We start from the raw sequence: 22,752 nt of genomic DNA on the forward strand, positions 1-22,752 counted from the left end.
CTAAAATAAAAAAAATAAACACTGATGATGGTTATGCTTCAGAGGATGTGGAGTAAGGGGAATACTTCTCCATTGCTGGTGGGAATATAAACTTCCACAACTGATATAGAATTCAAGATGGTGATTTCTCAGAACATTAGGAATCAACCTACCTCAAGACCCAGCGATACCACTTTTGGGTATATACCCAAAGGGTCCACACTCACACCACAAAGGCGTTTGCTCAACTATGTTCATATCATCATACTCAGAATCTTAAAACAGCCTAGATGTCCCTCAACCAAAGAATGGATAAAGAAAATGTGGTACATTTACACAATGAAATATTACTCAGTGGTAAAGAACAATGACATCTTGAAATCTGCGGGCAAATGGACGGAACTAGAAAAAAAAGACATCCTTAGTAAGGAAATCTAGAAAGACAAATATAGTATGTACTTACTCATAAGTGGATATTGAACATAAAGCAAAGGATAACCAGCCTACCATCCACCACCATATAGAAGCTGAAACCTTTATCCAGAAACAGATAGAAGCAGATTCAGAGGTCTACAAATAACCACTGGGTTGAGCTCCCAGAGCACAATTGAAGAGAAAGAGGAGTGAGAATATGAACAAAGTGCTCAAGACCATGATGAGGAAACCCACAGAAACAACTTACCAGAGCTAATGGGAGCTCACACTGACTCTAGACTGACAACTGAGGAACCTACATAGGACTGAACTAGGCCCCCTATGTGCAGGTGACAGCGGTGTGTCTTGGGCAGTATGTGGAGCTATTGGTAGTGGGACCAGGATCTAACCCTAAATGAACTGACTTTGTGGAGCCCATTTTCTATGAAGAGATACCTTGCGCAGCCTAGGCATGGGGGAAGAGGGGCTTGGTCCTACCCCAATGAAGTGATGGAACAGACTTAGTTGATTTCCCAGGGGAGGTCTTACCCTTTCTGAGGAGTAGATGGGGGTGGGTAGGAGGTAGGGAGCAGAGGAGGGAGGGGGAACTGGGATTGGTGCATGAAAATGAAGGGAGAAAGAAAGAAGAGAGAGAGAGAGAGAGAGAGAGAGAGAGAGAGAGAGAGAGAGAGAGAGAGAGAGAGAGAGACCTTGTTTACTGATTCTTTGTGTCATATTTTGTGTTAGGGACTAAGATTACAAAGATGAGTGGTCTCTAATTCCCGAGTTTGAAGAGCTCACAGCAATTGTTTGCTTCTAATTATTCTAAGATGAAAAGTATAAATAATGGAAGTTTGGTGGCCAAATTGTGATTTCTTTTAAAAAATAAATTTCACTCCTTTCTCCTGTTTTTTTTTCCTCAACAAACAAAATGTGCTTGTAGAAAAGTTAAAAAATAGGGATATGAGAAATTAGTGAAAAGGTTTCTCAAGTAGCTGAATTAATTTTCTATTATCTACCTCTTGGCTATTTAGATTCCGTTTGCTTATTTGGAAATCCCTACTAACATGTACTTTTAATTTTTTAAATACCATTTCATGTTTGATTAGCATTTATTGCATAAAGGTAGATCAAATGTGTATCGCTAGATTCTAAAGTAAGTGGTGTGTGTGTGTGTGTGTGGTGTGTGTGGTTGTGTTGGGATCTGACTCTATTATTCAACGCTCTTTCCCCTGACTGAACCTGGAGTAGGGCTGGCAGCCTAGGTTTGTGTGGTTTCATTGACCTGAACTCAGTTTCTCATGATGGCATAGCCAGTGCTCATACCCCCTGAACCATCTTCTGCCTCCTATTTAAATAACTCTTTATGCTTTTTAATGTAAGTCACACAGAGGCCTTTGTTGGTAGCTTATCCTGTGTATATCCTGTGTTATTTCCATAGGAGAACTTACTAGTTTATAAGTACTGGACATGAAGAATTGCACACATTTAGTTACTTTTGTTTTATGTTTTGTGTTAAATTGTCCTCCAGAAAACAAGGGTTAATTTGCCCATCACCAGTGATTTGAGTTTCCACTTCTGTTCAATTTCTCCAACATTTAATTCTTCCACTTTCTTTAAAACAATCTTTTCCAATTTGATAACTGGCAAATCTGACATTATCAAGGCTGTTGGGGGGATCTTGACGTTAAAAATTAGCTAGCCCTGTTTCCTGGCACACTGCTGTCGTATTGGTCAGCTCCTTGTCTGCCTCGTCACTACAGAGCATCTTGAAAATCAAGTGTATCCGATCCACCTGGAATGTTTCCAAAGCTTCATGGATTGTTTGTTGGATTAAATGGAATTGAAGAACATGTTGCCTAGCAACTGTTGTCCAGATGTATAATTTCCAACAACCAATAGGAATGCCTGGTATTTCTGTCAGCTGCATAACAATGAGGCAATTTACTGAGCACTGATTATATGCCCAGGGACGTGTTTGGTGATCTGTATCCTTAACACCTACTTCACATACTCAACACTGTCATCAAGGCTTTGAATTAAGGAGCTGCCAATTCCCAAGTCATTTTTCTCTTCCTCTTGTCTCTTCTACCTGTTCCTGTTCTCTCCCCTTTACAGCATGGGGCATTTTTTAACATATATGAACTAGAAATACTGGCATAATAAACCTTGATTCATCCAACATTCAGCTTCAAGAACTATTACCGTGTGATGAACTTGACTTCATTTTTGTCTTTCTTTCCTCATCTTGTAGCACAGTCCCATAATGTTTATTTAAAATGACATTAAAATGCTCAAGGCAGGGCTAGCTCAGTGGATAGGCACTTGTCCAGCAGTTCAAAAGGTCATGGGTTGATTGCCAATATCACAAAATAATAATGGTTATGATAATAATAAAGTGAATTTTATATATCTTCCTTATCTAATGACTATTTAAATATATTTATGCTATATGAATTCTTAATATAAAGTACAATGTCCCGACTGTATTTTGAAATGTTTGCAATTCTTTAGTCAGATCTAACATCAGTCCTGTGCTAATTTACTGGTGGTCTCCTATATGACTTCTCATACTTGAATCAGGATTAAGACAGGTACCAGGCATTCTTTTCTCAGCCATCCCAAAAGCAACACCTTTCTTCTTCTCAGGAAAAATATAATATCCCTCTTAGAGATTATTAAATTGAGGGGACCTAAAATTCTTAAAGAATCATTATGGGGGTATGGGTTGATGGCAGAGGGCTTGCCAAGTATGTATGAAACCTGGGTTTAATACCACAATAAAAAAGGTCCCCATCAATTGACTATCTGTTTGATCACTTCGGCAATGGAAGTATACATGGAAGTTAGCCTTTGAGGAAACAACAGAGCACCACGGCTGTGGGGAAGGAAATAAATAGTTCCTCTGCCATGGGCACCATCACTTAGTCTCTCGGCATCTCTGCATCTTCATCCATGTATTTACCTGGGGCCGGGATCCCATCCCTCCACCATGCTTTTGTGACAAACCTCCACTGTGGGCTATAGACAAGTCTCCTCCCTAAGCACATGTAGTTGTAGGAAGTTGTCCTGACTTGAAACTTCTGTCTTACACTGAGCTGAACACATCAAGTCCTGCTGCTCCCTTCCTGGCTGGGAGAGGACTTCATGCAGCATAAGCCACAGGCTTCCTGTTGTCCAGAGTGGGTCATGACATTTAGAGAATATTTTATATTAAGCAAAGTTTCAAACTTATTTTCTGTTTCTAATCTGAAGGTCTTGCTCTCCATTGTGTGGTGGCAGATGGGAACACAACCAGAGCACCTGAAACCAATGGCTCTCTCTGTGGGACTCCTGGGGAAAACTGCACAGGTAATGTTTATGCTTCTTAGTTAATCCTGGAAAGCAACATCCCTTAGGTTTCATCTTTTTTTTTTTTAAAAAAAAAGTAGTATTCATTTTACTAGGTGGTTCTTTGTGCATATAGTAACATACTAGGTACTGTGTTAAGTAATTTGTATGCAGTAAATTATTCACTACATGTAAGAGTGAGATAAAAATTAAAAACAATATACTGTATTTATGCATTTAAATAATACTGAAGAGGTGATCTGCTATAGTTTTTAAACAGAAAGATGGGAAATTCAGGTTACAAAACTCCCCCAAGGTCACCCCACTGAAGGTCCCAAGCCTGTAAAAATTGTAACTCTGTGATTTTGGAACTCCAGTCTTCCTGATTTAGTGCCTCCATGCTTAGCCACCATATACTGAGGGTCTTAGCTACTTTTTTTGGTTGCTTGAAAAAAAAAATCCTTGATAGAAGCAACTCCAGAAAGAAAGGATTTATTTTGTCTCCCAGTTTGAGGATACAGTGTACCATGGCTCTAGCTGTGGTCCTGGGAGCCTGAGGCAGCTGCTCACATCATACACACAGTCGGAAGGCATTGAGAGGTGGACACTGGGGCCGTCTAGCTTTCTCCTTTATAATTGCACAGGCACGGTAGCTGGACCAAAGCTGCTGTGGACACTCAGGATGGGTATTCCCTCTTTACTTAAATCTCTGTGAAAGCATCCTCATAGACATGCCCAGATGTGTATCTCCTAGGTGATTCTGAGTTCTGTCAAGTCATTGATCAAAATTAACCTTTTCTCCCAATGTCACCAATGCCTGATCTTCCAGACTCCATTATGTGATATGTGGGCTTGAATTCATGAATTCTTGGTGCCTTACATCCTTTTCAACTCTGTCTTACACCATACCCTAAAAAAGGGAAGAAGAAAAGGATTTTTACATACTTTATCTTGCAGATGCTTGAATTAATTTTCTCAAAGGTGTTAGGCTGGGGTAACAGGTTGTGCACCAGATTTGGTTCTTGGACCACCACTTGATATTGTTGGCTGATGCAAGTCGTTTTTGGTTCTACATAGATTTTTGTGATCTGGCCCTCAACATGGATTCTTTTTAATTTTAGGTGAAAAAAATTTAAAAATTACAGGACCATTTAAATATTTGGGTATAGTAGGGAAGCTCCTGGTTCCTTCCCTGGGAAGTTCCCTGAACTGGGAGCATGGTTACTGGATGGGAGTGCTCTTTGACTGGTACCCCAGAAACACCATCACAGTGAGCACTGTAACAGAGCCAGCAAGTCTTTCTCTTCTGTGTCACCAGCTCTGCCTGAGCTCTATTTTATCCCTCAGAGCAGTGAGTGGGCTGCAGGATGCACATAGGCCATGGAAGTCCCTGGTGTCTTGAGTCCTGCTTATGGGAACCTGGTATTGTTTTCCTTGTTAGGAATACCAGATCAACTTTATGTGGCTGATTGTTTTCTTCAGTAAAATTTCAAACATAAATGATGAGAGTTTCCACATGATCACTTTGAAAAATTATTCCATGATCTATTGATTGACAAATTCAAAATTCTTCCTTGCCATAATCCTAAAGATTTTTTTCAATTTTAATTTTGTCATAGTGAATATATTTAACAGCTCTACTTTAAAAACAAATTTTAAAGTATATCATATAGCTGTTATTAAAAGAATGATGTTGTACAATAGATATCTTGAATTTATTTCATTGAGATTAAATAACTTTATGCCTATTATACAGCAACTCCCCATATCCTTCTTCCTCAAGAAGCCATGCATCTATTGTCTGTTATTGTGAATTTTACTAATTTAGGTAGCTCAAAGAAGTGGGAACATACAGAATTAATTCATTTTGACTGCCCTGTTTAGTGTAGTATGATGTTTTTCAGGTGAATCCAAGGTGCTGTGTATTCCAGGGTTTTCTTCTTTTACATGGCTGATTATTGCCTCATTGTATATGTTGTATTTTCTTTATATATTCATCTATCAAAAGACACTTGGGTTATATCAAAATTTGACTCTTGTGAAGGATGCTACAGTGAACATGGAAGGCACATATTGCTTTGATTTCCTGATTTCAGCTCTCTAGAATTAATATCCCAAAGTGGGGTATCCTGCGTCATGTGGTTGCTCTATTTTAGTTTTGGTTGAAGAACCTCCACTCTTTCTCATAGCAGCCTGAGAGAGTAAATGTTCACCCACATATTATAAGGTTCTAATTTCACCAAATAATTTTTTCTCTTCCTCTCCCTCTGATTCTGGAAAGAATGAAACAGTTTTTTACCCTGGCTTTGATTTGCATTTCTCTGATGATCCATGTAATTAAGCAGGTTTGTGTGTGTGTGTGTGTGTGTGTGTGTGTGTGTGTGTTGGCCATTTATAAGTCTCCTTTAGGAAAACACTTATTTAATTCCACAGTCCCATTTCAAAGTTTAGATTATTAAATATTAGTAACTATTAGATTATTAAGCATTTCTTGTATATTTTAGATATCAACAACTTATTATACTGTAATTTGGCACATGCATTTCCCTAAGTCTAACTCCCATACGCAGTGAATGCACAGGTAAATCTCACCACTCTCTCCCTTAGGACTGAGGACTTCATCTCACTCATGTCTTAAGTAATTACTGATAGGGAAAAAATCATACATTTTATTTTGGTTTTTATTTTTCAACCAATGGTTCTTTTATTCTCATTTTCTCTCTTCCTGTCTGCTTTATACTTTGTTGATTTTTTTTTTACTAGTATATTTTGATTTTTCCGCCCTATGAGTGTTTTATCTGCAATTGGCAGGGAGCTTACATAAAAATAATTAGATAATGTAATAAACTAATAAGGTAAATAAAAGAATAATTATTTAAGATTTGTAACAACTAAACTTCGATCACATACAAGATCTCTTTATTTACATTTTAATTCATATAAAGGATATCGAGCATTGAGATCAACATCACCAATGATACCTATTACCCATTAAACTTGTGATACATGCAAAGTACTGTTGTGTTTTACATTTATTAATTTGATTTAATAATAAAAGTAACTTTATTATTTCTTCTTTCATATGAGGCTGCTGAGGAAGAGAGGCTAAGACATTTGTTTAAGCTTACACAGTAAGCGGAGTAGCCTGATATAAGGCTATCTGATGCCATCTATAGGATGCATGTTATTGGCCACCTCAAAGTCATATGGGGACATCAAAGTGAGTACGATGTGAGGGAATGACTTAAAAGACAAGCTGCCTGACAGCAAGCTCACGTGGAGTCCAGACGGATCCTGAGAGAATAACTGTCATTAAGAGCAGACCTGTAATGATTTACTCTTTCCATGGGCAAATCAGTAAGCTTTCAGAAGCTGAAATCTACAACGAATAGCTCCAAGAAACACATTAGAAGACACGGAGACAGTTTCTCTGTGTCTAAATAATACTTTTATTATTTTTTTTTGCTTTTACTAAACTCGGTATCTAAGAACTGTATTTTCAGTTTGTCATTTCCTGATGAGTAAGGAGTGCATTCACTCATACTTACAAGCATGTAGGACACAATGGGCCGTCTTTATCATGCCAGAGATAAACAATGAACAGAAAGGGGCAAAGGCAGGGTCACAAAAACAGTGGGAGTGATTTGTAGAACTCCTCGGGTTAATTAGTCCATTTTTGTGAGCTTCTCTCTGGCTTCTGAGCTGTAGATAGCTGAGATGCCACATATAAAAGCCAAAGAGTTTCAGGTGTCACAAGGAAGGGGACACCTCCTGGCCTAGAGCTAGTGGAGGGCTGTGGGGGTTAGTTTGCATGTTTTTTAAAGACAGCCAATAGGATTTGCTGATGAAATAGATGTAGAATAAGAGTCAAAGATGTCCAAATGATGCTGAAATATTTGTTCTAAATAGAGTGGATACAATTTACGGATGTAAGGGGGAAAGACACGCTTAAGATGAAAATGAAGGAGTCCCATTTGTAAGTCAAGTGGAAATGTCAGTTTAGATATCCAAGTGTGTGGTTAGCTGGACAATTCACATGATTTGAAGACATCTTAGGTGAGACATCAACCTGGGAATTGTTGCCATGATACTAGGACTTCAGGGACTCACTCACAGATGAGTATAGAGAAAGGAGACCATCCTGGAACCTGAGAGACGAATAAGCCTTAGAAAAGACAAGAAAGACGCTGTATAGGAAGTCAGGAGGCTGAGCAAAGAAACTCTGGTTTTATTCAGAATTTTATAGTATGCTTGTTTTAAAAACAAAAGAAAACACAAGTTTCCTTCTTGACCATTGGCTATTTGCTACAGCCATGAAGAATTTTGAATGGATGCAAACCTAGCACACGTCAATAGTCCTGGCATTTAGCTTTCTGTCATAGCAATAAATACCCAAGAAAATCAACTGATGAGAGGGAAAAGATTTATTTTGGCTCAGGGTTTTGGTAGTTTCACCGTATGGACACTTGGCCTTGTTGCTTTGGTGCCTGTGGTGAGGCAGCACTTCATGGTGGGCATGTGTGTCAGAGGCAGTCACTTCATGACACTTGGGAACCCAAGGAGAAAGAAGCAATGTTCTACAGTTGTCTTTCCAGTCACACCGCTGAGTGAGCCAAACTCTCTAGAGGTTCTACAATCATCAATAGGGGCTGTGGACAGGTGATCAAGCCTTTAACACATGAGATTTTGATCATACTTATCCAAACTATAGCAAAAAGTGATTGATCTTTTTTTTTCCTTTTGTAGACTAAATCAGGTCAGCTCTTGGTGTAGATCTTAGTTCTGTAATGGCTAACTTGGCTGACTTGGTCAAAATACCGATTAACCTGGCTTTCATACCATCCCATGACTCCCACTTCTCCGCAACCTCAACTGTAGATCCCAGTTGCTCAGAAAGGGGCGCATCTCCCTTCTGCTTTTCTACAGGAAATGCCATGTAGCTACCAGACTCATGGAGATTCCCCAAATTCCAACTTTTTCCTTGCTTCGAGGACATTGTGAATTCTCCTTGCTCCTGATTCAAGGAGGCAGTTGGTAAGATAAGAAGGGAAATTAGCTTTAAAAATATACAACTGTGTTCTTCAGATTTTGGCACAAGAAGATGATAAAATGAGGGAACCTCTACTGGGAAGAGCCCCAGAAGCTCAGAAGCAGATTATTAAAGCCTTTGATAACACTTCACAGGCCAGAAGGAAGCCTATTCCCATGCTCTGTGGGGCCTCGTGTGCTCTCTTTTGAACATGCTTCTTCCACTTAGAGGTCAGATATGTGTACGGGAGGATTAATTTGTAGTCATTTGCCTTTCTTCTCCCTCTCTCTTTCTTTATCCCTGTCAGGTATCTATTTCAATATTTAGCATTGCCCTGTAGTTAGCTTCATTGCCTGTGTAACCAAGGGGCTAGAAATAATGTGAATTTACAACCATCGCAGTAAGCATTACAAAAAACATCACCGGGCCAGTGTGATGGGATGGGTCACCAGGTAAAGGCACTAGCTGCCCAAGTCTGAGGACCTGAGTTCGATTCCTGGGACCCACATGTTAGAAGCAGATGAGAAACTGCTTCAAGCTGTCCTTTGACATTCATCTTCATGCCATGTCGTGCATTTGACCCACACTGTGTCATGTGTCACCCACCCATGTACACATGCAAGTTAATGGAATAATTAATATAACAAACTGTTTAAATGTCAGGATAATTACAGAATAAGTTACCCTTAGAGTTAGTGGCCTGCTGAGTTGAGTTATTGGTGTTTGTGGGAATTTATTCAGCCAATAGCCTTTTGGCTAACGGCCCATTAGGGTGTGGTCTGAGGTAATATAAACACAGACAGGAAGCGTGCTCACCCTCTCTCTTGGGTGGTCAGAGTTCTGTCTGCAACGTCTAGCACCTACAGAGAGTCTTAGCTCTCTACTCTTATTGTGAGTTTTTTCCCCAAATAAATAAATAAATACTTGCCATCCTTTGTGATGGGTTCTTGTGGAGCTTGTTAATTATGCCTATATTCGGTAGCATACCAGTCACAGAATTATTAAATACACTCATAACAAGCACTATTGGAATAGTCAGCAGAGATTTTATGAAAAATGGCCTAATATGTCTCTACTGGCTGGCTTTGTGTGTCAACTTGATGCAGCTAAAGTCATCAGAGGAAGGAGCCTCAGTTGAGGAAAAGCCTCAGTGAGAACCAGCTGTAAGGTGTTTTCCCATTTAGTCAGCAGTGGGGGAGGGACCAACCCTTCTGGGTCTGGATAGGGCCATCCTGGGCTGTTGGTCCTGGGTTCTATGAGAAGGTGGGCTGAGCAAGCCATTGGAAAAAAGCGAGTGAGCAGCTCCTCTCCATGACTCTGTGTCAGGTCCTGCCTCCAGGATCCTGTCCTGACTCCTTCAGTGATGAACAGCAAGGCTCATGTGTAAGCCAAATAAACTCTTTCCTCCCCAACTTGCCTTTTGGCCATGGTGTTTTACCGCAGCTATAAAATCCCTAACTATGATAGTGTCCATTCTGGAGAGCTTCAGTCACAACCATTCCAAAAACTCATCGTATTACAAAAACTCAGGAAAACCCCATATCATAACTAAATTATTTAGTTGCGTTTTGGATTTATCTCCATTAGCTTAGCCCACAGGAATCTGTCCTATCTAATCTATCTAGCCTTATGACCCAGCAGGAATAAGGTCTTCTCATTCAATGGTTCATATGAGCCAAGCAAGATGTCTTTGTTTCCGACCTTTACTGCAAAATCTCTGAACCAGATGCTTGCGTATGCTGACCTGTCATAACTGACTGTCAGAATCTTGAGAAGCCAGTGTCCTACAACAGATTGAGACAGCGTCTGTAGCAGCCCTCCAAATCTGAGGTAATGCTTGTGGTCTGGCCAGCTGGCCTTGGCACAGATGCCATTGCTCTGTGAAATTCAGAGATGCCATCTTACTGCCATGGGAATACCTGTTAGGATGCAGTGCAGTGGACCAGGTTCAGTGGAGAGGGAAAAGACCAGAAAGGCACACTCACCTCTAACGTTATGGAAGGTGCCTTATTGGTCCATTTTTAGGAGCACGCTGTTCAGTTTTCAAGAGAGAAATACAAGAGTTGGGACTGGTGGTACTTTTGTCATAGGCTTAACTCCTTCTTGATGAAAATCCAAACACCAAAAGCAGAATGACACCTCCCACCCCGCCTGGCTCCACTCACCCACCTCTACTATCAGGTCTCATGATAGTCAGAATATGACTTCCCCGCTGAGTTTCAGACGCTGTGACCGAGGAATACGCTGGATGAGAAGTAACTATGACTCTAGATCTTGTTTGTAGGAAGGATGCTGACAAACTTTTCATTTCAAGACTGTGCAAGACAGGTTCTTGTTTGGGCTTTGTTTGTTCTGTGTTACGTATCAAGATGTGTGATTTATTTCTGTTTCTGCTCTGAAAGTTCCACCAGACATTTTCTGCCAGGTGGCACGGAAAGGGTTTTAAATCCAAATGACTCCAGGAATATTTAAAAGCATGCTTTTTTGGCCAGCTGAGCTGAGTGATCCAAACAGAACCTGGCAACCGCTTGACTGGCACAGATTTGTGCTGCTTGGATAGGCAACAGCCGCTTAAAGCACTGCATCCAGCAGAGGCGGGTTAGTTTGTCTCTTGGAATGATACTCTACGTGATGTTGATTGCAAGTCTGGGTGCATAAAAAGGAACCCAGCAAAGAGAGGAATTAGTACAAGTTTTGGACCCAAAGCCTTATGGCTTAGATGTAAAGACCAGGATGCTTTGCATTTCAAGAAAGACCTCCCGGAGCATAGAAGATCTGCACTAGGCTTTGCTACCTCTTGAACATAGGTCTTTGCTTTTCATTGGCTGGTCCAGGCCCACATCAGACTGGCTAGCGTGTTCCAGTATTCCTTGGCTTTCTCCTAGTGCGCAGCGTCTCCCTACGCTAAGTAGCGTAGTCTGCCCTGCCTTACCTGACGAATAAAAGGACTCTTCCTTGTGCGGGGTCTTTTTCCTTACAGGTACCATGTAACTTCATAGCCCAAACCGCCCTTTAATCTCTCTGGCTCTACATGTCACTGTAGTCCAGGCAGACTCACATCCCTAAGGCCACCCCCTGCACCTTGAGCTGCTCCTGACAGGCTCCTCCCACTTCGTTACATCTGCCTCAGGGCGCCCACGCCTCTTAGCTCCCAGTGTTTCTGCTCTTAGGGCTCCCCAGTGTTAAACTGTTTGCTGACTGACTCCTAAACATGACATTCTCCAAAAGTTCTTATTTTATTAAGGAAGCACTTCTCCTACTTGTATAAGATTTTTTTTTTTTTGAAATGACTAAGATTTTACAGGATTTTGCTGGGCTCTTGCCCTTTTCTAAGGCACACTCCGCTGGGCTCTTTCATTTTTTTTTTTTTTTTTTTTATACCTCACAACAGCCAGTTAAGGTAGACCTTATAACCTTCCCTTTATAGGTGAGAAAACAGAGGCTGAGACAGCTTACTTAGCACATCTGGATTCCGCTAGTGAAGAACTCAAAATTCCACACTGTTCTTTTCCCTTAACTCAGCATCCTTTCCACTGTTTCCAGTGCACTGCAGTTACTTTTATGGTTACTGTTTTTCTTCCCGTTTGTTATTATTTTTAATTTGCGCCCGTCGAAACACAAAGAGGCCACTGTACTCACTGTTGCTTCGGTACCTGCTCTTAAAAGGCTTAGAAAACACTCAGCCGGTGGGCGCTGCCTTGTCCAGTGGTTTGGCAAAACGCACATGTTTTTGCTTTCACACAAGTTGTAGCTATTTCTAGGAGAATTACTGGTATGCATGAGAGCCAAGCATCTGGCATGCCCAAGCCTTCAGCCCGGGAGTCAAATGATTCAGCAATGAAAACCAGGTCAGCCAGATCCTGAGCAGCAATCTGGCATCGCAACCCTCACAGCCCGTGAGGTCTGCATCGATGGATTCATCCAGCTGGGGCTCAAATCTGTGGGAGAGAGAGGCAGGCCATTATTTATTAACAGTACAGCATAACAACTTATTTGATTTCCATGTTATGCTAGGTACTCATAAGTGATTTAGACTTTATAAGGGATGTATATACATTATAAATACATTATACAACATTAATATAAATGTTCAGTTTTCTTGGAGTTAAGGCATCTGTAAAGGGCCCGGAAACAGTCTCCCATGGATCCTGAGAGATCTGTATTACATCTTGGTGTCACAGAAATTTGCAGTATATTGGTTATTCAAAAGTCTTCCAGAGTTGTTTTGTGTTGATTTTATATTAAGGGGTTTAGTGCTGTCAACAAAAACACAACTTACTATCATTGACACACAAGTCCCTGCCGAGACTGCTGTCTAGCTTTCTTCTGCCTCTCCTCTCCCTGTGTCTCAGTCCTGTAAACGGTTGACTATACTAAGTACATGGAAATTTAGTTCTGGGTGAGAACTCGCTTGTGGCTATTTTCTCATATATCTGGAATATGTTCCCTGTGAATTTATGAACAAAATGGGGAGTTAGCATTTTACTTCTGTTTTTCTCTTTTTTCAGCTACAACCCCCAAACAGAAATTGAAAACCCACTTTTCTCGGTGCCCCAAGCAGTATAGGCATTACTGCATCCATGGGAGATGCCGCTTCGTGGTGGATGAGCAAACTCCCTCCTGCATGTAAGTAGAAGGACCTGTGCCCATGAGCAAAGGGGTGCAGCATGCTCCCAGCCTGGGGCTTGACAGCATCGGAAAGTCTGAGCTAACCCTACCATCTGTCCAGACACAGTTCCACCGGGTCCTGCCTTCGGCTACTTTATTTAGGGCCCGGCTCAGCACCTACTTGTGGAGGAACTGACGCAGACTTTCCTCCTGAAATATGAGTGTGAGAACCCAGTCCCAATTCTGCCATGCTGGTATCCTCTCCTCCCTTGTGCAAGCAGAGTTGTTTCTGTCTGTGTGAGGATCTCGTCAGTCCCAATGATCTCCTGGGTGGTTCAAATGAAAACAGCTCCTTTGGCATGTGTGAGGCAGTTCCGCAGCTGACGTTAAAGTGAAGGAATTCCTGCCAAGCTAGATGCCATCCTTCTGCAGGTGTCAGTAACATGTGAGGAAGTCAGAGTATTTGCAAGTGGAGATGACCAAGGCCTACTTAGCCCACTGGGGAGGGGGGGAGAGGGGCAGACTTTAGCTCAAGAGGCCCAAGTTTCAACATTTTTCATGTATTATCAATATTCATTTTCTCCTAAAGGGATGTCCCTTCTAAGAGAATTCTAGGACTTGACGTCTTACAGGGATCAACTGATTCCTTAAGCATAATTCTGACCTTGAGCTCACAGAAAGTGTCTGTTCCCCACAACTTGCCCTAATATAAACCATTTCACATAAGTATCTCTTAAGCATGTTTTGCTTGGGGGAGTCATGGACTTCCTCAGAATTTAATTCAGTTCAATTCTAAAATTAAATATGTCCAGATAATACTTAGAAGTCAGATAGGAGTTGATAATGTAAAAAGCAAGGGCTGTATGTACATGTGTATCTATGTGTGTGTGTAGACCTGAGTTTTTGAATTTTTATTTATTTATTTTTTACTGGATTGGAGACATACACTGAATTTTAAATGACAAATATAATATCTACTCACTCATACGTGGCTTTTAGATATAAAACAAAGAAAAACCAGCCTACAATTCACAACCCCAGAGAATCTAGACAACAAAAAGGACCCTAAGAAAGTCATACATGGATCTAATCTACATGGGACCAAGACAAGATCCCCTGAGTAAATTGGGTGCATGGGGATCATGAGGAAGAGAGGGGAATGGAGAAATATATATATATATATATATATATATATATATATATATATATATACAATTTAAAAAAAATAAAGCATCATTTCTTCCTCCCCTTACTTTCCATGTGGGACATGTTCAGCGAAAATAATAATCACCTGATGTGTGATTGGTTTATTGAGGGCAAAATGATAGGAGGGGTGCTCTAGCCATGTTAAAATTTGACTGGTAGCAAATTCGCTGGGTTACAACTTATGGAAGGTTCTGCTTGCTGAGACACTCAAGCTAAGCTACCGAGCCCAGAGTTCATAGAAAAAGAAATTCTAAAGAGCAGTGTGTAATGGCTGGCTATTTATGGGCAAAACACTTGTTTTAAAAAGTCACCTGTAGGGTACTTGTTAAAGAAATAGTTAAGCTAATTAAAAGAGAGTGTACATGTGTGTAAGATTTAAGGACCAATAGAAACAAATCAAAGACCCAGATATCAATCCACACACCTAAGAACAACTGATTTTTGACAAAGAAGCTAAAAATACAAAATGAAAAACAGAAAGCATATTCAATAAATGGTGCTGGCATAGCCAGATATAAACATGTAGAAGAATGAAAATAGATCCATATATATCACCATGCACAAAACTCAAGCCCATATGGATCAAAGACCTCAATATAAAATCAACCACAATTAACCTCGTAGAAGAGAAAGTGGGAAGTACACTCAAAAGAATTGTCACAGGAGACCATATACTAGATATAACCCCAGTAGCACAGACACTGACAGAAACAATTAATAAATGGGACCTCCTGAAACAGAAGCTTCTGTAAAGCAAAGGACGTGGTCAACAAGACAAAAAGGCAGCCTACAGAATAGGAAAAGATCTTCACCAACCCCATATTGGACAGAGGTCTAATCTCCAAAATATACAAAGAACTCAAGAAATTAGTCATCAAAAGAACAAATAATCCAATTAAAAAATGGGGTACAGACCTAAACAAATAACTCTCAACAGATGAATATAAAATGACACTTAAGGAAAGCTCATCAACATCCTTAGTTATTAGGGAAATGCAAATCAAAAACCACTCTAAGATTCCATCTTACACCTGTCAGAATGGCCAAGATCAAAAACATTGATGACAGTTTATGCTGGAGAGGATTTGGGGTAAGATGAACACTCCTCCATTACTGGTGGGAGTGCAAACTGGTACAGCCACTTTGGAAATCAATATGGTGATTTCTCAGAAAATTAGGAAACAATCTAACTCAAGACCCAGCAATACCACTTTTGGGTATATACCGAAAGGATGCTCAACCATATCACAAGAACATGTGCACAGCCATGTTCATAGAAGCATTATTTGTAATATTCAGAACCTGGAAACAACCTAGATGTCCCTCATCCAAAGAATGAATAAAGAAAATATGGTACATTTACACATGGAGTACTACACAGCTGAAAAAAACGACATCTTGAAATTTGCAGACAAATGGATGGATCTAGAAAACATTACATTGAATGAGGTAACCCAGACCCAGAAAGACAAATATAATATGTACCCACTCATAAGTGACTTTTAGACATAAAGTAAAGAAAAACCAGCCTACAATTTACAACCCCAGAGAACCTAGACAACAAAGAGGACCCGAAGAGAGTCACACATGAATCTAATCTACATGGGAAGTAGAAAAAGACATGATCTCCTGAGAAAAATTGGGAGCATGGGAATCATAGGAGACAGTAGAAGGGGAGTGGGGAGGAAGGAAGGGGAGTGAAGAAAGATATATAACTCAATATAAATAATAAAAAAGTCTCATGAAAAAACAAAGAAAAAAAGCATTCTTTGTCATGTTCAATTTAAGTGATTTTCTCAATCCTAATTTTAAGAGCATTATAATATTTTAATGCGTTTCTAAGTTCTCAAACTGTGGTTTTTAAAAAATTAAATATTTACTATTTATTTTGTGTGTGTATGTGTGTGTATGCGCGCGCGCATACACCCAAACCCAAGTGTGTATTCGTGCATCACATGTACATAGGAGCCCATAGCAGCCAGAAGAGGGCATTGTATTATATGGAAGTAGAACTATAAATGACTGTGAGCTTCCATCTGGGTTGCTGGAATTTGAACCTGAGTCTTTCTGAAGAGTAAGAAGTCCTCTTAACCACTGAGCCATGGCTCCAGCTCTTCAGCCCTTGTTTTGATCATAGAATGAAGCTATCCAGTGCTCTTGAATGAAGCAGTTCTTCCTCACTTTTCCTGAGAGCTTCTTGCTACATCCTTCCGTGCGCCTTTTCTTTCTCTGCGCAATAGTTCTTCCCATGGAGACTGTTTCTGAGTTTGTTTCTGTTGGCATTGGAAGCAATTTGTCAGCTAAATGTTGGCAGCTGAGATCTCCTTACTGGAGAAATAGCTGGCTTTGTGGGAATGAACTTCATTGGCTCTTGTTGAACATCAGCTATAGAACAATCTGGCAATAAATTCTGAGGTTTACAAATAGATGAGGTTGCACAGAAATCTTTTCAAGGTGCAGAATCTGGTTATTTTGATATTTAAATAACTGTACATGTGACCAGTATTTCTCTGTGTTTGGCTGCATCTGTACAGAATAACGGGAAATAGTAATGCAAAGATGCTAGGGTAGCATGAGATAAATTTTATTAAAATGTGCTCAATATTTTATGTATCTTTTAAGATTCTATAACAACTCAGGAATCTATGCAGAATCCATATAACACAAAGTCATTAGCTCAGGGAGACGTGAAAGAATAATTCCCAGCTTGGTCAAAAGTTTCCCTAACTATAACCACAGGAATCTTAGGGAATCTGTTGAGCTGAAATTTATCTTGAGATTATGTTGATAGAGATGTGAGAGATAGCCTGGGCTACAAAATGAGTTCTAGGACAGGCTCCAAAGCTACACAGAGAAACCCTGTCTCGACAAAAAGAAGTAGAGACTCATAAAAGTATTTTCCTTGTACAGGTGTGAGAAAGGCTACTTTGGGGCACGGTGTGAGAGAGTGGATTTGTTTTACCTCCAGCAAGACCGAGGGCAGATCCTGGTGATCTGCTTGATTGCGATCATGGTGGTGTTCATCATTTTGGTCATCGGGGTCTGCACCTGCTGTCAGTAAGTGGATTTGCACTGAAGTTTAAACCCGAGAAATTACATCTAATGTTTCTTCTCCCTCTTCTTTTTTCTCTTCTCTTTTTCTACCTTCTCTTCTCCTTTGCTTTGAGTTAAAGAAATCAGCTTTTTGAAGCATGTGTCTATTGATATAAAAATTTATATTATCATGAAACACATTGCAGATAATTTCTATTAATTTACTGGGAATAATTATAAATTGAAACAAAATTGATAGATATCTTTGAGCTAAAAATTCTGAGCACAGGTGTAGTTTATGCTTGTTAGTAAGTTAAATAAAAATTTCATTTTCCATAATTACCTAATTAGATAGTGGCACTTAAGAATAGAAACAAAGTGAAACATTTGTGTGACCATGTTAAAATAATTAATTTTACACGCATGGGCGAGTCCTCCATTTTCATTATCATGAGCTTTCATTCTGTATTTGGAATCAGAACTGCCTTTCTTTTTCCTTGAAAGAAAGTAGGTTGGGACAACTATTAACCCATGGGCAGCTTCTCTGGAGACCCATCATTAAGTTTAATATTTTTTTGTCTTGAGTAATTTACCTCCCTAAAACATTGCCTCCACTTCTGTGCTGTGGAGATGCTGCTTTCAGTTGTGCCCACGCACTTAATCCCAGCACTTGGGAGGCAGAGACAGGCAGATCGCTGTGAGTTCGAGTCCAGCCTGATCCACAAAGTGAGTTCCAGAACAGGCACCAAAGCTGCACAAAGAAACCTTGTCTCGAAAAACAAGCAGAGAGTGTGGTGTGTGGGGTGGGGGGTGGGGGTGACTCAATTCTATATAGTGTTCTTGGATTAAAACACAGGAACAAACAAACAAAACAAACCCAAACCAAAACAATACGAATACTAATTCTGACCATCTTCACTGTTGAGACCTTTTTTTTGAGACTTTGGACAAAGTTCTTAGTGTTTCTGAACTCAGATTGTATTTTCTGTGAAGTACAAGTGTTGAACTAGATGGCTTACAGAAATCCTTACTTTTAATCTGAAAACTTGTTTTGAGTTTTTTGCTGAATGGTAAAAAGGAATATTTTAAATGTCTCAGAGGAAGAATTGGGCACAGCTGCGAAATGATCTTTATATTAATTTTGAATCACATGTTCAGGAAACGAAAGTTCAGCCCAGAATGTTAAATCAGTTTCTTCATTAATGTGCCTAGAAATTTAGTAATATTTCTGGGGGCTACTGCCACTCTCCCAGTTTCTTGTCTATTTTCAGCCCCTGTTGCTTCTTTTTCACAGCAAGTAGTGCTAATTATTCTACTCTGTGAAGTAACTTATGGAAATTTTTCTTCTGTTTACTAATCTCTCTCAATAATCAGGCAGGAAATTTTTGCTACTTATATAAGTGTGTATCACACCCACTGTGGTCTGTGGTAGCTAACACTTGAACTTGGAAAAAGAAAAGTATCAAAAGAGAAGCCAATGGAGTTAAGATGAAAAGGAACTCATGCATCTTGAATAGTATAGAGAGAAGGTCATATGCTTTCTTACTGAATGTTTGCATGCTGATATGAACTCACATATTCTGACTCATTTCTAACATGATATTTTTGAAGTCCTCTTCGGAAACATCGTAAAAAAAGGAAGGAAGAGAACACGGAAAAGTTGGGTAAAGATAAAACTCCCATAAGTGAAGATATTCAAGAGACCAATATTGCTTAATGGTAAGTATGTATGGCATAGCAGATGGGAAGCCTGGTGGCTGTAAATGGTGTATTGAGGCTTAATTATGGCTAATAATCATTGATTAGAATTGGGTTATGTATACAAACGTCCAAAGATAAATTTGTCTTCTTTATGAGACCTAAAAGTTTTGTTATAACTGTTTCATGACATAATAACACAGCAAACAGAAACAAGCCAACTAGTTTGATTAGATTCTGCTATAATAACTGATTCTAACTGTATGTTCAAAGGGTAAGTCTACCCTTTCCATTATGGTGAGTGTATGGCCACAGAAATAGGCATTTTAATGCTACATTGTTGCCGTGCTTATTTTGTATATTTTTTCTTCCACACTTTTGAATAAAAAAGAAGTATTTTAATTTAGATGTATCATATTTAGATAGGAAATACAATAACAATAGCAATGTGAAGAAGATTGTTGACAGGTTTCTGTCCCGCCTGGTCCCGCAGCCCTTCAGTCCCAGAGAAACACACAGAGGCCTACATTAATTATAAACTGGTTGACCTATTAGCTCAGACTTCTTATTAATTAATTCTTACATCTGATATTAACCCATAATTCTTGTCTGTGTTAGCCATGTGGCTTAGTACCTTTTACTAGGGAGGCATTCTCATCTTGTGTCATCTGTGTCTGGGTGATAACTGCAGACTGAACCTTTGCTCTTCCCAGAATTCTCCTGTTCTGGTGGCACCACCTATATTTCCTGCCTGACTACTGGCCAATCAGCATTTTATTAAACCAATAGAACTGACAAATCTTTACAGGGTACAAGACTATTGTCCCACAGCAGAAGATGATGATGGTGATGATGATGATGATGGTGATGATGATGGTGACGATGATGATGGTGATGATGATGATGGTGATGGTGATGATGATGATGGTGATGATGATGATGATGATGATGATGATGATGGAGAATTTAGCATACATGAAGCATAGTTCTCAACTCTTGAAGTGTTTGTGAGTCAGGACCCCAACAGTAGTCACAGATCCTCTCGTTTTATTAAGGAGAAAGGTTCTGTTGAGCTCACTGTCAGGTCACTCTCCCAAGAGACCAGGAGGACCACCATGACACTTGACTCTGGCAGCAATAAGAAGCTATTGAATGCTCAGGTGGGCCATGACAAGCATTGGCTGGCACACTTCCAAGTGGGCGCATTTGCTGTGGCAGAAAGAGCCACTACTGAAAACTAAACAATGAAAAACAAACAAGAACAAAAAACAAAGACCGACCCAAAATAAGAAAACAAGAAACCTCCCCAAAGTGCCCTGCTTCAGCTCTTCAGCACAAACCTGGCACTGGATAGTCACAGCCAAAATGAATCAACAATGGAGTGTAGTCCCAATGTAATCAGCAACAGGAGCTCCTTGGAAAATCTGCAAAGGGCACAACGGGGCACCACTAGCAGAATCAAACGGGGGGAGATTTGGACATGAAATCCAACATCCAACTATTTAAAAATAAGTAGTGTGTTGACCCCAAGAATGGTAGTTCCACAGTTGGTAGCAACTGAGACTCAGAAGGAAATATATTTTTTCTCTTCTGCTAACTGTTCACAGCTTTGGCTAAATTCTTGGCCAGTTCCTCTAGGGTAGAGGAGAGACTGGGAGCAATCAGGTCTGGTGTTTCCTTGTTCACCCTCAGCATGAGAAAGCTGTCGCTTTCCATGACTCTCTGAGACGATGACATTCCTTCTCATCAACGTCTCAATAGCCAATAGTGAACAATAACCCTTGCTGAGGAACGACAGTGTTCTTCCCATTTATTACCCAGTCAAACACAAATGCCGGGTGAGCTGCTGTTGCTGTAATTGTAATTGCTTTATTTTAAAGTTGCTCTTATTCTCTTCATTCTCACAGGTTACAAAGTTCCCACAAGCTGGCAGCGAGCTCCAAAACACCTTACTCATTTGCAGATGGACAGGACACGTCTCAGGAAAACAGCTAGCAGCAATGAATGTTTAAATATTGTATTGACTTTGTTATGTTTATTTGTAACTTTGTGTCGCTTGTTATTGTTTTTATTAATAGTTTTATTAAGGTCTAATGATTGAGAAAAAGGACCTGGCTAGGTAACAACAAGAAGAAGGGACATTTCAAAATAAACTTTGTTGCCAGGATTATTAGTCAATTAGAAGAGAAGTAGAAAAGAGGGTAGATTTTAAGAACTGAGTCAATAATAAGGCTTGCCAGCTTTATATACTTATCATACGCTGAGTTTAAAATATATTGTTTCTTTGATCCCCATTCCCATACGTGCAAAAATTAAATAATCTCATTTAGATTTAGAGATTGGGGAACTGATGGAGTCAGAACTGAGATGGACCCAGATTCAAAGCTGATGCTCTTTTCATTTTTGTTAATTTGGGCTTCTGTAACCTAATTCAATAAGCAGCCCGAGATTTCTTTATGAATTGTGCTTTGCCACGATTCTGAGATGGCAGGGCAATTCTCCCTCATTAACACAGGATATGGAGTCCTGGCTAGTGCTAGCGTCATCATCATGATTTCTGCAACGTTGACTTCTATTGTTGTTGTTGTTATTTCGCTTCTCCATAAAGTCTCCGGATATGAGTAATTCTTTGTATTTCCAAGCAAACAGATTTGTCCATAGTTATAGTATAAAATAGAGGTGGAAAAGTAAATGACTGCTCTTCTTAAACCTTCATAGGTATTATGTTCAGTTAAGTAGAAACAGCACCATAAAAGACTGTTAGTATCAGTGATGGTGGCAGCTGACCATATATGACCATATGAGACCGTAGCCTCAATTCCAAAGCGTTGTAGGAGTGCTTTCAGGTGAATTTTGATGCCATGACATCCTGATCATATCTTCTATTATTTGAACTATTTTGTCATGTGCTCCTTTGACTATGTGCTCTATTTAGTAGAAAATATATTAAGCATAAGAAATAAAAATTTATATTTAGTCAGTATTCTATAGAACATGGAATTTTTCACATTGATTAAGGGGGTCACTTACAAAAGATGGGAAGATATCCTCAGACTGTGGTGCTACCTGCCAGTCAGGGTCCTTGTAAATTCTACTTCACAATAGAGATTCCATAGATTTAACCAAAATCTGGGTTCCCTGTGTTCTTATATCACAGTATTTGGAAGCAGACTGGGGTTTCAGTAATGAAGAAACAGCTCACCTGCCAAGAAAAGCTAAGTGAAAGAGCTGACATGTCTCAAAATGAATTTTCTTCCTTGTGACTTAATGGTCATTCTTGAAACAAGACTACCCCTGCCCGGATCCGGATTCATGCTTTCCTTTCTTTTGCCTCCATGGGCTCACGTATGTCTTTTCTCACCAGTCATATTTGATGCCAAACAGGCCTGAAATAAATGACCACTAGAACTTCTAAAAATGTCACCCATCCTGGTAATCGTCTCTGTTTCCTGGTT

General features: G+C 39.8%; 1 protein-coding gene across 1 annotated transcript in view; it reads left to right on the plus strand.

Moving 5' to 3' along the window:
- Btc (betacellulin) overlaps nucleotides 1–21,932 on the plus strand; it is a 46,379-nt gene extending 24,447 nt beyond the window's left edge. Inside the window, exons 2-6 of the mRNA XM_038312353.1 lie at nucleotides 3,649–3,744; nucleotides 13,261–13,378; nucleotides 17,477–17,623; nucleotides 19,211–19,318; nucleotides 21,205–21,932. Coding sequence (XP_038168281.1) covers nucleotides 3,649–3,744; nucleotides 13,261–13,378; nucleotides 17,477–17,623; nucleotides 19,211–19,316 — 467 coding nt within the window. The 3' untranslated portion in view covers nucleotides 19,317–19,318; nucleotides 21,205–21,932. The remainder of the gene's footprint in view (nucleotides 1–3,648; nucleotides 3,745–13,260; nucleotides 13,379–17,476; nucleotides 17,624–19,210; nucleotides 19,319–21,204) is intronic.
- The last annotated feature ends 820 nt before the right edge of the window (nucleotides 21,933–22,752 follow it).

The sequence above is a fragment of the Arvicola amphibius genome, chromosome 1 (assembly GCF_903992535.2).
Source record: "Arvicola amphibius chromosome 1, mArvAmp1.2, whole genome shotgun sequence".
Lineage (NCBI taxonomy): Eukaryota > Metazoa > Chordata > Mammalia > Rodentia > Cricetidae > Arvicola > Arvicola amphibius.